General features: G+C 52.2%; 1 protein-coding gene and 1 pseudogene across 2 annotated transcripts; both read right to left on the bottom strand.

Annotated features, from left to right (window-relative positions):
- Positions 1–262: 262 nt before the first annotated feature.
- LOC141418565 (uncharacterized) lies at positions 263–1,693 on the bottom strand (annotated as a pseudogene).
- Abcg4 (ATP binding cassette subfamily G member 4) lies at positions 578–14,586 on the bottom strand. 2 transcript variants are annotated; one of them, XM_074066575.1, is made up of 15 exons: positions 14,233–14,586; positions 13,300–13,549; positions 9,238–9,355; positions 8,989–9,121; positions 8,806–8,856; positions 8,473–8,618; positions 7,008–7,131; positions 6,771–6,885; positions 6,419–6,561; positions 5,470–5,568; positions 5,132–5,300; positions 4,935–5,035; positions 2,495–2,653; positions 2,214–2,332; positions 578–1,998 (listed from the first exon to the last, which is right to left on the bottom strand). In XM_074066575.1, exons 2-15 carry the CDS (start codon positions 13,538–13,540, stop codon positions 1,773–1,775), a joined length of 1,944 nt encoding a protein of 647 aa, XP_073922676.1. In that variant the 5' UTR covers positions 13,541–13,549; positions 14,233–14,586; the 3' UTR covers positions 578–1,772. The 2 variants fall into 2 exon arrangements, with proteins under 2 accessions (XP_073922676.1, XP_020034774.1); XM_020179185.2 differs by having other exon boundaries at positions 579–1,998; positions 14,149–14,585.
- Between the last annotated feature and the right edge of the window lie 305 nt (positions 14,587–14,891).

Below are 14,891 nucleotides of genomic sequence, written 5' to 3' on the forward strand. Positions count from 1 at the left end.
CAATACTCTATACAATGATTGTCACAAGGAACAGTGTAGAGTTGGCCTAGGTCTTCCTTGAGATAATGAATGTGAAGCATTGATAAGATGGAAAGCACGATACAAATATTTCATATGATACACACTCAGTAATCTGACATGTAGCCCCACTAATGTGACTTAGCACCCCTGCCACCCACACCCTAAAACTGACAGACATCCTGCCAAATGCTTTGAAGCCCCCCTCATAGTTCAGTAGACCCCCATACATTTGTGCATGGCATACTGTATAAATATAGGTTTTATTAATAACAGGTGAAATCCCACAAATTCAACTGGCATCTCTGTGTCATGAGAACCTGTGTGGCAGGGTGAGGGAAGGTAGAGAGGTATGAGTACAGAAAGAAGGTGCTGGGCACAGGCCCTGGGGAAGGGGAAATGAAAGAAGAATGAGTTTGAGTAAGTCTGAGCCCATCAGGAAAGCCAGACATGCTCTAGGTGTGTCTGCCACCTTGGTGCCCAGGACATGCTGTCTGACGCTGATGGGAAGGGGGTGGACAGATGTGGACAGAAGTTTGAATGAGCAGCAAGCAGCTAGGGAAAGGGGCACGAGAGTGAGAATATCAGCTTAGAACACAAAAGGAGAGCCATGGGGCGGAGGTGGCCAAGGCCAAGCTTCTGCCTGTGTTTGTGCTTGTTGGGTCCTAATCTCCAGTGCCACCCCTGGCTTGGGAGGGAAGGAAGACTAGGGGTAGACACCTGCAGATCCTGGAGTCACCCTGGGCAGCACCACCCTCCTCCCTAGAGTCTCCAAAGTGATATTCCTGGGAGGAGGTTGGCAGTGCCTTTCCAAAGCACCCTCCACAACCATCTCCGTGCCACCATCACTCTTCCTCTGAACCCTGTGCCAAGTGGATGGCGCATGTGTAGAGCTGAGATTGCCTGCTTGCATGTATGTGCCTGGAATTCTGGAGAGCGGAAAGAGCACGTGGAACCACGTCAGGAGCAGCAAGAAAGGAGGGTTGGGTCTTACCCCTGCTCACCCCCCCAGAATAAAGTGCATTCTCCAGTTCCAGTGGCAGGGGGGAGAGAAACAGACATTATTGCAGAGGTGCCACCTGGCCCTACCCTGATCAAAGGTATAGGGAGGGGGTACAGGACATCCCAAAGCCTCTCCAATCCCCAGGACTGGGAGTGGTGACCCAGACAGAAAACCCAGCTTCTGTCCTAGCAGATTGTCCAAATCAGCCAGGGTCTTTAGGGAGGGAGGAAGGACGAGAGAAGATGGAAGAGACTTCCAGAGTCCCTCCCTGCTTCATTCCAATGTCCGTGATGGGGCTCCCAGGGGGCCCCCCAGGGCCCAGCCCTGGAACTCTAACCTTCAGCAGCCTGGTTTACAAACACTGGTGTGGTGGGGACCCCCAGAGGGGGCCACTTTGATCACTGGGGGCCCAGAGAACTGGGGGCTCCCAGGCAGACAACAGAGGAGGATGCCGAGGGTGGGAAGGAGCTGGCAGCCTCCCAGTGGTCTTTGCATGCAGGTGTTGGAGAGAGTAGGGAGGAAGCTACAAACAGCATCAACTTGGGAAGACTCCTGGGCATGGTGGGGAGGACGGGAGCCCCAACCCCAGGGCCAAGGCTGGGAGTGCAGTCCCACAGCCAGTCGATGGAGCAGCCAAGGGAGAGAAGGGTGGCTGCACCAGCAACCAGGTCTACAAGGTTAAAACAGTCCCAAAGGGCTGGGGCTTGGGGCTTCCTGCTGTGGGGGCCGGGCACAGGCCAAGGGCAAGGCTCTATCTCTCAGACTTGACCCGGTACCGGAGCACAAGGTAAGCCAGCAACCGCAGGGCCAGGAAGAAGATGCCCAAGACCAGGAAGTCCACGTAGAGCTTGGCATCCTCAACGTCAAGGGCTCGCAGGATGCTCTGCGGCTCCCGGAATGGGCAGCGCTCCTCCAAGCATGTCAGGTCTCCTCGCTCCATGCCATAGATGGTCAGGATTGTACCCTCAAAGCCATACCTAGACAAGCAAGCAGGACACAGAGTGCAGAACCCCTGCTCCTTCAGCAGACTGCCAGAGCCCAGTTATAATACTCTCATCCCCCAGGGCCAGGCCAGGGTGCCCCTGCCCAAAGGGTGGTGGGGCAGGTGCTAGACTTGGCATAGCCCAGGAAGAGCTGGGAGGGCCTCCTGCAGGTCGGGGCAAGGGCAAGTGGAGAGGGAAGAGGCACCAACCTGACATAGGAGAGGTAGGAGCTCCACTGCAGGTAAGTGGGGATGGTCTTGAAAGTGACAAAGAAGCCAGAGAATAAGAGGACAGGGATGGCAGTAACTGGACCCACAAAGGTGGCAACCTGGAGGGAAAGAAAGGAAAGAGAAGGGGAGGGAGGAGGGCAAGGCTGTCACAGTGATGACCAGGACTAGGGTACCCCCAAAGTTTCTCTCAAGTCCATCCCAGCCCTTATTCCAGTCCTCGATCTCTCCATGAGAGCCCATCCTTGCTTGGGAATCCTCACCTGTAAGGAGTTGGAGGCAGCTCCAATCAACAGTCCCAAAGATTGGGCCACTAAGGCGGTGGCTGTGGCCAAGGCTGAGAAGAGCAGGAAGCGGCTAGTCTCCGCTGGCTGGCCTGTCATCCAGTACACAATGCTGCAGTATACCAACGGGCACATCACCTGGGGAGCAGGCACACAGCTGGGCAGGGACTTAAAGCCAGGGACATGTGGCCTAGACCCTCCACTCCACCCAGAAATGAGCTCCCTACTCTTGTTCATGCTGCTCCCTGAACTGACACACATCTCCTTCCCTGTCATATGAACCTTGTTCATCTTCCACTAGGCCTGTTCTAATCTGTTTGGGCACCCACTGTGACTTCTCCCTTCTCTAAGCGTCTGATGTCCTTTCCATCTTCTTTATGCTGTTAATGGAATTAGCTCTCCCTGGGAGAGTATTTGGTTCCCCCTCGAGGCTATCAACTTTGTGGATACAAAGAGGCAGATATGTAGGTTCAGCAGTCTAGAGAGCTAAGGTGCAACATAGAGACTACAGTTAATAAAATTACATTGTATCAAGAAGTTTTGCTAAATAAATATACTTAGTTGCTCTTATCACAAAAAGTAACTATATGAGATAATGGATGTGTTAATTTCCTTCACTTTACTCTGTGTACCTATCCCATAACATCATCTTGTAAACCTCAAATAGAAATGATAATTTTTTTTCTTGGCAGTACTGGGAATGGAATTCAGGACCTCATGTACTCTACCACTGAGCAACACCTCCAAATCAAAATTTATCTTATTTTTTTTTGGTGGTACTGGGATTTGAACTCAAGGCCTCATACTTATAGGCAAGTGCTGTACTACTTTGAGCCATGCCTCTAGCCTTTTCCATTCATCTGTTGATGGGCACTTAGGCTGATTCCATATCTTAGCCTCCTTTTGCCTGGGGCCAGCCTTGGAGGGACAGTCTCCCCAATGTTTGCTTCTCAAGTAGCTGGGACTACAGGCATGAGCCACCGTGCCTGGTCTTTATTTATTTGTGTTTACAGAGAGAGTATGGCTTATAAATCATTTAGGGCTAGAAGGGTGGCCCAAGCAGTAGAGTGCCTGCCTAGCAAGCATGAGGCCCTGAGTTCAAACCCCAGTACTGCCAATAAATAAATATATAATAGAGAGTATGAACTTCTTGGGCTGGTAGAGTGGCTAAAGTTGTACAGAGCCTGCCTTGTAAGTGCAACCCCAGTACTGAAAAAAAAAAATTTAAGAGTAAGAACTCCAGGGAGAGAGGAACTAAACCCACAATTATGCAAGTTGTTCCCTGTGCAAAGGTGCCTGAAGAGAGGCAACCAGAGGCCCAGATCCAGACTGGGCTCCTCTCCCTGAGCCCTGTGTACTAGACAGTGCAGCAACCACCCTGAGGAAAGGGCACCTTTTTGTAATTTGTACAAAGGTACCTTATAGAATATTGGTGGCCCTGATACCTAGAACAAGGTGGTAATGGCAATAACAAAAACTAGATACCATTTCTTAGAATGTGCCAAGCACTATTTTAAGAACTTTATAGCTGGGCATGGTAGTACACACTTGTAATCCCAGCACTCAGGAGTGGAGGCAAGAGGATCTCAGTTCTAGGCTAACCTGGGCTATACATATAGTAAGTTGCATAGTGAGACTTTGTCTTAAAAAAAAAAAAGAAAAGAAAAAAGAACTTTGCACATATTAATTCATTTAGTTCTCACATACAACCTCGAGATAGATACTGTAGTTATTCCATTTTATAGACGGGAACATATAAGCAAAGAGGTATTAGGTGACTTGCCCAATGTCATAGCTTACAAGTGGCAGTAAGGCTCCAGAACCTACGCTACTTTCTAGTGCCTCTAATAATGATAAGAGCCTCTCTAGTCATTTAAGGGCTGGGGATGTAGATCGGTGGTAGAAAGCTTGCATAGCATGCTCAGAGCCCTGGGTTCAATCCCTAGCACTGCAAAAAAGAAGAAAAAAAAGTCCTTTAGACCAAGAGTGTGGCCCAAGTGGCATAGCACAAGCAAGAGGCCCTGAGTTCAGTTCCCTGTACCACATGTGGAGGAGATGCTTCTTCTTCTCTTTCCTATTTCTCCCTCTTTTTTCCTGTTTTACTAAAATTAATCCTTGCTAAACTTCTAAAAAAAAAAGGGTTAATCATTTATATAGGGTTGTTATGTTTATTGTTTTGGTTTGTTGTCAGTGCTCCCTCTAAACCATAGGTTCCACAAGGTCAAATCTATCTCATTCTAGTCCACTGCTGTATTTCTGGTGCCTGGAGTAGAGCCTGGTACAGAGCAGGTACTCACCACTTTTTGCTGAGTGAGTAGGTGGAAAGGATGAAAGACCGCAAGGCTGAAGGAGGCCAGCAAGCAAGGACGGAAGGGGTGAGCCAGCAGGGGTAGTGCATGGGTGGGAGGAAGAGGCTCACCTGAAAGGGCACATCAGCCATGGTCTTGGCCAGGTAATACGCTTTGAGGCTGTACCAGTAGTTGAGGTGCTCCCTCATGAAGACTGCCATCTCTAGGGGGACTGAGGACACAAGTGGATCAAGCTTCCCTGGCTGACCCTTGGCTCCTAACTTGTGCCCCAGCACCCAGGCCCCACCCCTCAGGCAGCTCAGCTCACAGGTGAGCACTGTTGGCATGAGCGCAGCAAACATAAGGAACAGCATGGAGAAGAAGAGGCAGCCAGTGTTGTTGAAGACCTTGCTGGCATCGTCACCAATGTGCAGGTAGAGCAGACCAATGAGCACGCCGATCACCACATGGGATATGAACCGCAAGTGAGTCAGGACCTGTGGAAGGGGTCATCCCAGAGAAGGATGTGTCCTGTGGCCTGCCCAGACCACACTGGGATAGGACCCACAGGTGCGTTGGATGGTGTGGGACAGCCATCCCAGCTGCTAGAATCCTACAGCCCAAAAGGCCAGGCCTGTGCCTCTGTCCCCCAACATGATGCCTCACCGTGTCCCTGAGGATGGACAAGAAGCTCCTTCTGAAGAGGATGCAGAACTGGGTGAGGGTGCTGGTGGCAAAGGTGTGGCTCTCAATGGGATCCACATCCTGAGGGGAGGAAATGAGACCAGGGGAGTCTACCCCACCCACCCACTGCCCACCAGTTTAGTGAATGGCACCTGCCTCCCCCCAGCCCTTCTGTAGAGGTCTACAGAAGAAGCCTCCACCCCTGAGTTGTGCTCCTGGAAGCTGGGTTTACGGATGTGAATCCCAGGGAGACTGAGAGACACAAGGAGAGGGTAAAAACATGGGATGGAGGAGATGGGAAGGAGTCAAGGACCCCTAAGTGACACCCAAGTGAATTAAAGTCACTTCTTTTATTTATTCACATTAATCATAAGGGCATAATTCCGTTAGGCCACCAGTTTCACAATAATATTATTAAATAATGAAAACAATGATGATAACAATAACCAAGCCTCTGGTTTTTAAGGGTGACAGTATCTCATCTAGGGAAGAGAGCTGGCATGGGACAGATGCCTGTTGCCCCAGTGGGTGCCAAAAACTCCCCATGTGATTATCTAATTAGCTCCTCCCAGCAATCCTGGGAGGTGTCATGACCTCTGGGTTAGAGATGACAGAAGGCCACACTGGCCACGAAGCCAGCAACTACGTGGGCCATGCTTACCAGATAGGCCATGTGGGGGCACTGACGGCAGTGGCCTTTAGATGCTCACAGAGCTTGCTGGATGAGTGAGTGGATGAGGAAACCAAAATTCAACCAGTTAATGCGCTGAGGTCTCACAGCTGTTAATAAGTAGGTCTGTTCCACGACCTGGTCTTCTGAGTACCCAATGCTGGCAATGTCTCAGGGTAATAGCCTCTTGGGCAGGACCACTGTCCACGGCCCCTCTCCCCTCCACCACTCTGCTCTCTCTGCCCTCTCCACCCCACTCACCGATGGGCAAGTGGGGCAGTGGGCAGGGACCTCGTTCTTCTCAGAGCTGCTCTTCTTCTCGGCCATGGCACAAAGCCCATTCTGCACAGCCCTGAACAGCATAGGGTTTAGGTCTCCATACTCGCCAGATGCCACCTCAATGACTAGGGGACACAGCAGAGTGCTCAGCTAGGCTTTACCCTTGCCTCCCCAGGGCAACTCAGCCCCTCCTCGGGTGTGCAGGGAAGACAGTTGACAGTGAGATTCCTACCCACACTGAGGGTGTGAGATCCCTGAACACATGACCCAAGCCCCCAGGTCTGTCCCACCAATGTGTCCCCCCACACACACACACACAAAGACCGTTACTCACTGAAGTCAGCTGGGTTGTGATAGGTGGGGCAGTGCAAGCCAAGCCCCTTCAGATAGGGGATCAGGTTGGTAACCACGCCCTTGAAGATGCACTGACCCTGGCTCAGGATGTAAAGCTGAGACAGAAAGCAAGAGCAAGGAAAACACAACCAGTGGGCCAAGGACCCCGCTGCTACCTCTCCTGACCCTCCATCCCTCCATCTTAGGCCCACCTTCTTTGACACCCAGAGATACTCACCTTGTCAAACATCTCAAAGAGCTTGGCACTGGGTTGGTGGATGGTGCAGATGATGGTGCGGCCTCCCTGGGCTAGGGACTTCATAAGGGACACCACTTGGAAACAAGAAGCACTGTCCAGACCGCTGTCCAAAGAAAGGCCACCGGGGGGCGGGGGCAGATGAGGTGGGCAGTGCCAAGAGGGCAGCAGAGAATGGGGCGGGGCAGCTGCTGTAAAGAGGATGGAACTGGCAGGAAGGGGACTCTCTAGCCACCTCTATATCCTGTGCACCCATTTGGAGTTACTCCAGAAACCAAGAGCACTGTTCGGTTTAACAAGCATATTTTTTGTTGTTGTTGGCTTTTCTCTCTCTCTCTCTCTCTCTCTCTCTCTCTCTCTCTCTCTCTCTCTCTCTCTCTCTTGCAGCACTGGGGCTTGAACTCAGGGCCTACACCTTGAGCCACTCCACCAGCCCTTTTTTGTGGTGGGTTTTTTCGAGATAGGGTCTCTCGAACTATTTGCCTGGGCTGGCTTCAAACTGCAATCCTCCTGATCTCTTGCTTCTGGGGAGCTAGAATTACAGGCGTGAGCCATGGGTGCCCAGCAAAAAGCACATATTGAGCACTTGTTCTATGCCAGGTACTGGAATTACAATGATGCATAAATAAGACTCTGGTCTGGAGGGAGAGATAGAAGAACTCACAGTTGATTTTAGGGAATGAGGAAAGTGCTATAGCAACAGAGGGTGATAGAGAGGCGGGGAATCAGCCATGCTGTAGCTGGATGTTGGAAGGCAGCCAGAGAAGATTCCTGAATGAGTCTAAAGAAATAAGCGCTAAGCTGGTGAAGGAAGAAGGGGAGGTCAGGCGACGAAGGGCATTCCAGGCAGAAGACACAGCACAGGCAAAGCTTAAAGGCATGAAACACATGGTTTAACCAGCAAATTACAAGCAACTCAGTGTTATTAAAGCGTAAGATACAAGACACGAGGTTGGAGAAACAGGCTCAGACCAGGACCTTGTAAGCCATCTGACTTTATTCTGAGGGCAAATGGGACTAACTGCATGATCTGAAGCAGGGGAGGGGGTCTTGTCTTTTAGAAAGTCCACTCTGGTTGCAGGTTGGAAGGATTAGGTGGGAGACACTGGAGATGGAGATGAGAGTCTGTTGACGAAGTCCTGAACGCAAGCATTGGCACTAGGGATGGGGCAGGGCCAATCTGAGAGCTACCCAAAGGAGGTAGAATCAACAGGACTTGGTGACTAATAGCTGTGGGGGAAGGAGAAGGAGGCATCAATCAAGGGAGGGGGTAGAGGGTGCTGGCTGCAACAGGACTGGCAAGGATGGAGATCAGGAGTCAGCCCTTATCTTGGCCCCAGGAGGCTGCAAACAGGGGCTAGGTCTCAGGCCATGGAGAAGAAGCAGCCGCCTCCAGCCCTGGCACAGGGCTGAGGGAGGAGACTCCTGCAAGGGGTTGGAGAACTACCTGGTGGGCTCATCAAAAAACATGACAGGTGGGTTGTTGACCAGCTCCAGGGCGATGGCCAGGCGCTTTCTCTGCCCACCAGAGAGCAGAGCTGTCCTCGTGTGAGAGCAGGACATCAGGCCCAGTGCTGTCAGGATCTCCGTCACCTGGAGCCACCCCCACGCAGCCCAGATCAGCTTCAGAATGACCACTTCCCACAGGTACCACCCCAATTTCCCAAAGCATTTCCCTTAAGCCCTGTCTCCACCTGGCTGGCACTCTCCTACCTCCACCCCCACTCACTTATTAGCCCCACAGAGGGCACTGTCCCCTCGCCTGCCCTTCCCCACTCACCAGTTCCTTCTTCACCTCTTGCTTCTCACTCAGCTTCAGGTTGGCAGAGACCTGGGGCCCAGAGAGCAGGCAAGAAAGGTATGTGTGGGAGGGCACTGCTTGGAGCCCTCAGGCGATGAGGATAATTGGGGACAACGGACAGTAGGGGGGCTTGGAGGAGGGAATGACCACAACTGCGCTCACCATCATGGCTTCCAGCACCGTGAGGTGTGGCAGCAGCATGTCGTCCTGCATGATGTAGCAGGACATCTTGCGGAAGGTCCTCAGCTCTCTCGGCCTCCCATTGACCAAGATCTGCCCTTTCATTCCAGACTCCCTGTGGAGACATTGGTTGGGGACAAAGGTCAAAGCCACTTCAGAACATCTTCCATGCTCCCCAAGGGATCCTGACTCCTGAGTCCTGCCTCCACTCTTCTCCCTCCATGTCCTCACCTGTACCCTGCCAAGATGTTCATGAATGTGGACTTGCCAGCCCCTGAGGGGCCCATGATGCCAATTAGTTCCCGGCGGCAGAATTTACCAGATAGGCACTTGAGGAGGGTCTTATAACCTGTCGTGGGGAAGGGAAGAGTTTGTGGTCAGGGCTGCAGTGAACAGAGGCACCCCCAAAACTCCTAAGAGCGATTGTGGCTATCGGTGATAAATGCAGGTCTTGGTCAGTGTGATTGGGCCAGGATAGAGAAGCAGCCCAAATGACTTATAACTTCTCAGCCACTAATGTCAAAATACCAGAGATGCCAGGCTCCGCACTGGTGGCTCACGCCTTTAATCCTAGCTACTGGAGTCAGAGATCAGGAGGACAGTGGTTCAAAGCCAGCCCAAGCAAATAGTTTGTGAGACCCTATCTTGAAAATACTCAACACAAAACTGGGCTGCTAGAGAGGCTCAACTGGTAGAGTGCCTGCCTAGCAAGTGTGAGGCCCTGAGTTCAAACTCCAGGACTGCCAAAAACAAACAGAGGTGACAATCTTCTGAAGGCTGTGGGAAAGTCTATACCTCTTGTAGGTGGCTGTGGGAAAAAGGTCAAGGTCCTGGAAGACCCTGGTTCTCTTTCAGAATCACAGTGGTCAGGGTCTCCCACCCTCCAGGGAGACGTCCCCACTGAACCAGCCCAAGCTGGTTGACTATTTCCTGTGTTCTCATAGCACTTCTCATTGCCAGCATATTTGTCACTTGATGTGCCTGTCACTCACTCCCCTCCCCCAACCTCTTAGTCAGTGAGCTCCTTGGGAGCAGGGTGTGTGTCTTGAATTCCCTTCCCACCTTGGGATGTGTGTCTTGCTTATCTCTGTAACCTTGGCATCTCTTTAGCATGTAATAAATAGATGCTCAGTAAGTGTGTGTTCTCAGAGCTTTTGCTTCCTTCTGACAAAAGAAAACCTACCTTTTTTTCTGTGCTCTATCCTCCAAGCTTAGCTTTCCAGCCCCTAATATGGCCCTCATAAAACCTCACCTTTCATTGTCTCATTAGGAGGCAGCATATGCAAAAGAGCACCAGGTCTGAAATCAAGTGGATCTGCATTCAAATTCTAGCTCCACACTTACCAGCTGTGTGACCTCAAGCAAGTTGCTTAACCTTTCTGAGCTCCAGGTCCCTCATCTGTAAAATGAGGATGATAGCACCCATCTGATGGGGTTGTTGGAAATATTCAATGGCATAGTATATCTAAAGCATATAATACAGGGATTGGCAAATGAATGCATTAAAAAAGTGACATTGTGTTCTTATTAATTCTTATAGATATCTATAAGAATATATCAAGCTCTATTCCAGACACTGGACAAAATATTTTTAAAAAGGACAGTTTCTGCATTCAAGAAGGTCACAATCTAGATAAGACAGATGGACTGAAAACATCAATGCTCTGAAGACAAGTAAAATAAAGACTGTAACAGAAATACGAATAATGTACCCTAAGAAGCAGAAAATGGAACTGATGAGGGTGGAGGGGTTTGTGAGGACTCGAGTGGCTCAAAGGGTTGGCATTTGAGCTAAGGAAAAACAGCAGAGACTCATCAGACTTTAGGAGGAAAAGTTCTGCTACATAAAATAATCCAGGGAACAGAGGGCAGCGACTACATGGAGTCACTTGGTGAGATGGGGTGGAGAGGAAGGGTGAAGCCAACAAAGATGGCCTTGCCTACCAGACTTGCAGACCTGTCTCGATGAAGGAGATACCCTTATCCCTCACCTAGCACTTTCCTCATACCCCCCTCCACCAACCCCACAGAACCCACCCCACCTCCTTAGCAGACAGTGACAGGATACCTTGTTTAACCCACAACCCACTCCACTTAGGTATGTGCACTGGGCCTAGATGTCCCTCTGGGCACGTCCCATTAGAAGGGGATCAACCCTGTCAACTGCCTGGATGGTGCTCATTACTTCACTCACTCCTCTGACAACATGGATGAGCCAAACTGGGGCTTGGATCAGCCATTGACTCACCCAAGGTCACACAGCAAGTTCTTTACTGAGAAAAGGAAGTCATGGGTTCCAACCCTCCACCTCAGTCATCCTCACCTTCGATCGGAAAGACATTGGGTGGTATTCTCCAACCTGTGCTTTTTAGAGCCACTTCTGGGAAGTGATTTCTTGTGCAGGGGAGGAAATTGTAGTATTCAACCTTCCCCTCATTTAATCACAGCCAGGCGCTGGTGGAACACTGAGGCCTAGCACAAATCTCATCTGACACTAAACCTGCCTTTCACAGAACACTTTCACAGACACACTCAGCTGAGCCCCCCAGAAAGCCATGCAGTGGGTATTGTTGTATCTCTGTTTACGGATGGAAAGTGAGGCCAAGGAAGGGTAAGCAGCCTGTCCAAGGTCACATAGCATCCGAGGGGACTAAGAACCCATGTCTCTAAACTCCCACTGTACCATAATTTCTCAGCACGTGAGGGGCCTTCCAGACCTCTGAGCTGGAGAGGCATCAATGTTCTAGTCCTGTTTTGATCAATAACTTTCTGCAAGTTTGTCAAGTCACTAAATTTTTTTTGAGGTGGAGGGGCCTTGAACTCACAATCCTCCTGCCTCAGACTCCTGAGTGCCACCACACCTGATCTTTAGGTCCTCTGATTTCTCATTTATAAAAGAAGGATCGTGGTTATCTCCTTCCAAGGACTTAATAGGGTTATTATGAATATTAAGTGAGATCATTAATAATAATTAATAGGAAAGTGTTTTGAAAAATAAGAAATGCCATATGCAGTTAGGGGAGACTGATGACAAATCCTAACCTGGGAGGGGCAGAAATCCTTTCTCCACATCCCCTGTACTCTTCCTCTCTACTATCCTTCAATTGCTTTCTGTCCTCTCAAGAAGAGGAGAGGAGTCAAGGGAAAAGAGAAGTCAGAGAGAGGAGAGAAAAGGGAGCAAGGGATGAAGAGATGGAGCAGAGTGAGAATGGCAAAGTCAAAGGAGGGAAGACCCTGGCTAGCAGCAACCAGTGAATAGAGCAACCAGAAAGCAGGCCACATTTCTTTTCTATCTTCATTTCTCCACAAAGTTGTGAGGAAGTAAGAAGGTTAAGCAAGTAACAAGAAACTCATCATTTTGCCAGTAGCAGGTCTCAGGACCTAAAGAGGCTGCTTAGGGATAGGGCACTGGGCAGAGAGAGAGCCCAGGTGCCTCAGTTTCCATTGGCTCATGCCCTGTGGCCTTTTGGTCACCAATGGGAGTGGAGCATGCAGAGGCAGCACATACTTGGTCCTGCTCTGAAGCACCCCAAAACTATTTCTTAAGTCTCAGACAACAGTGGTTCCACTCCACCCCTGGCCCACACCCAACTCTGGAAACAAACCTAGCCTCTTCATCCCAGCTTAAGCTACCCAGGGTAGGAGTGTAGGGAGAGGTCAGGGTTCAGGGAACCTGTTCTGATGGGAAGGAAAGAGGAGGAGATGGAGCTACCGTACTGGACTTCTGGTAAGGCTCTGTCACTTCCTAGCAATGGGATATTGGTCAAGTCACTCAACTTCCCTGAGCCTCAGTTTCCTTATTAGTAACATGAGGATGACATCTATCCTGCCAAACCTCCACCCTTCCTGCTTTGAAGGATTGGCAAGAATGGAGTAAGATGAGAGGAATGAGAACATCTCTTAAAAATAGGTACAAGGGAATTGTTAGACATTGAGGGGAGTCCCTATAGACACAGCTTGCTCCCTTTCCCAAATAGCTCACAGGCATGGATCCTGGAAAGAGGGAGGGAGGGAGGGAGGGAGGAAGGAAGGAAGGAAGGAAGGAAGGAAACTCACTGAAGGACCAGAGATCATAGGGTCTATTTAGAACAGAAAGCTTCAATAGTCAGTTAGACCTAGGGTCCCACAGATAGGGTGAGCAAGTATCCTTGCACCTCAACCTTGTGCACAGGGTGTGAGGGGCTGCTCAAGTTTCAGTGTTCCTACAGGGCAGGATGGGGGACATCCAGGCCTCATGCTCCCAGATAGGCAACTTGGTGAGAGCCCACAGCTCCCTACCAGGCTGCTCCCTACCCCGTTTGCGCCAGCAGGGCCCCTCCCGCACGGAATAGGACAGCTCCACGAACTCAATGTCCACGGCTGAGCGCTTGGGTAGGTGGGAGAAACGCTGGGCTTCTGTGATGTGGTTCTCCACCTTCTTCAAGTGCGTGGTCAGCACAGGGGGCTCCGCCCCATCCTCCAGCGCCACGGCCATGGCCACGGCCCCCGGCCCTAGTCCACAGCCCGCGGCTTCCATCGCCTTCTCCGCCATCATGCAGCCGGCCTGCAGGAAAAGGGCCTGCTCAGTTCAGGGCAGACCACCCCAGCTCCTGCTCAAAGCTCTCTTGCTTTCTAACGCTGCCCCACCCCCATATCTCCCCCGCCCCTTCCTTCTCAGGCCAGATCCCCAGCTGTTAGCACCCCACTCCCCTCCGGGTCCCCCAGCTCTATACTCCCAGCTCAGCGATGCCCAGTCCCAACCTCTCCAGCCCTTACCCGCCCCTCCCTCCCCGCCGTGGCTCTAATCTCCTTACCCCGCAGGCCAGCAGCCCCTGGAGACTGGGTGGGGGGCGGGGGAGGGGCAGCCGGGGGAGGCCGCCCAGTAGGAGGTCAGGGCAGCAGGGTGAGCGCAGGGTGGGCGCAGGGTGGGCGGGGGGAGGGTGAGGGTGGAGGGCGCACAAGAGATGGCTCTGGTCTCCCGGCGCGTCCCCTCTCCATGCCTGGGCGCTACTCCCCGGCGGGCCCCTCCCTCCGGCGCCCATGGCCCGGCGCATCCCCGGATCTCCCCAAAGACGAACGCACCACCCGGCCTCCAAACCCCCACAGCCAGCTCTGCGCCCGGGTGGCGGGCGCGACTCCCGCATCTCCCGCACGCCTAGTCACCTTGACGCGCCTCGGGGCCGGTGCGCGGCCGAGATGCTCAGCGCCGCCGCGGGCCGGAGATGGAGACTCCCGGGCTCTCCTTACCTTGCCTTCGGCTGCGGTACCGGCGCCCCGGCTCCCGGTCCCGGTGGCCCGGGCCGGGGCGGGGCCGGGGTGGGGCGGGCAGTCGGGGAGGGCAGGGCCCCAGGAGAGGTGATGACAAGGTTGGGGAGCGGCGGCTGGGGTCGCGCTCCCAGTCCGCTTGGCTGCGCACACCCGGTTCCCCGAGCCGGGTTTCCAGCGCTTACGTCCTCCCGAGCCCGCGGGGCGACTGCGTTCTCCTCCGAGCTACTGCTCGCCGGTCCCGCTGCTCTTAAAGGGCCCGTGACGCCCCACGACCGGCGGGGGGCGAGGATGGCGAAGACAAGAGCAGCGCCCCTGGAGCGAGGATTGACGGGGTGCGTTTGTGGACTCAGGACTGAGGGTTGGCAGCGATGGGTCAACTGGGGCGACAACATGAGGAGTCACCCAGTGGGGAAAGGTCCCTGAAAGATTGACTAGTGCAATGTCCATCTCTTAGGAAATTATCTGACACACAACATTCTATCCGCATCACTCTCCTCGGTTCTAGCCCTTCAGCCGAGGTTACTCTCCCCGCCCCAAACTAAGTACCTCAAAAAGTAGGAATCTAGGGACACTGGCACATACTCCATGCACCCCCATTCACTTTCTCTAAGGACTAGAACACTAGTTAAGAAGGGGCA

Source organism: Castor canadensis, chromosome 2, assembly GCF_047511655.1.
Source record: "Castor canadensis chromosome 2, mCasCan1.hap1v2, whole genome shotgun sequence".
NCBI lineage: Eukaryota > Metazoa > Chordata > Mammalia > Rodentia > Castoridae > Castor > Castor canadensis.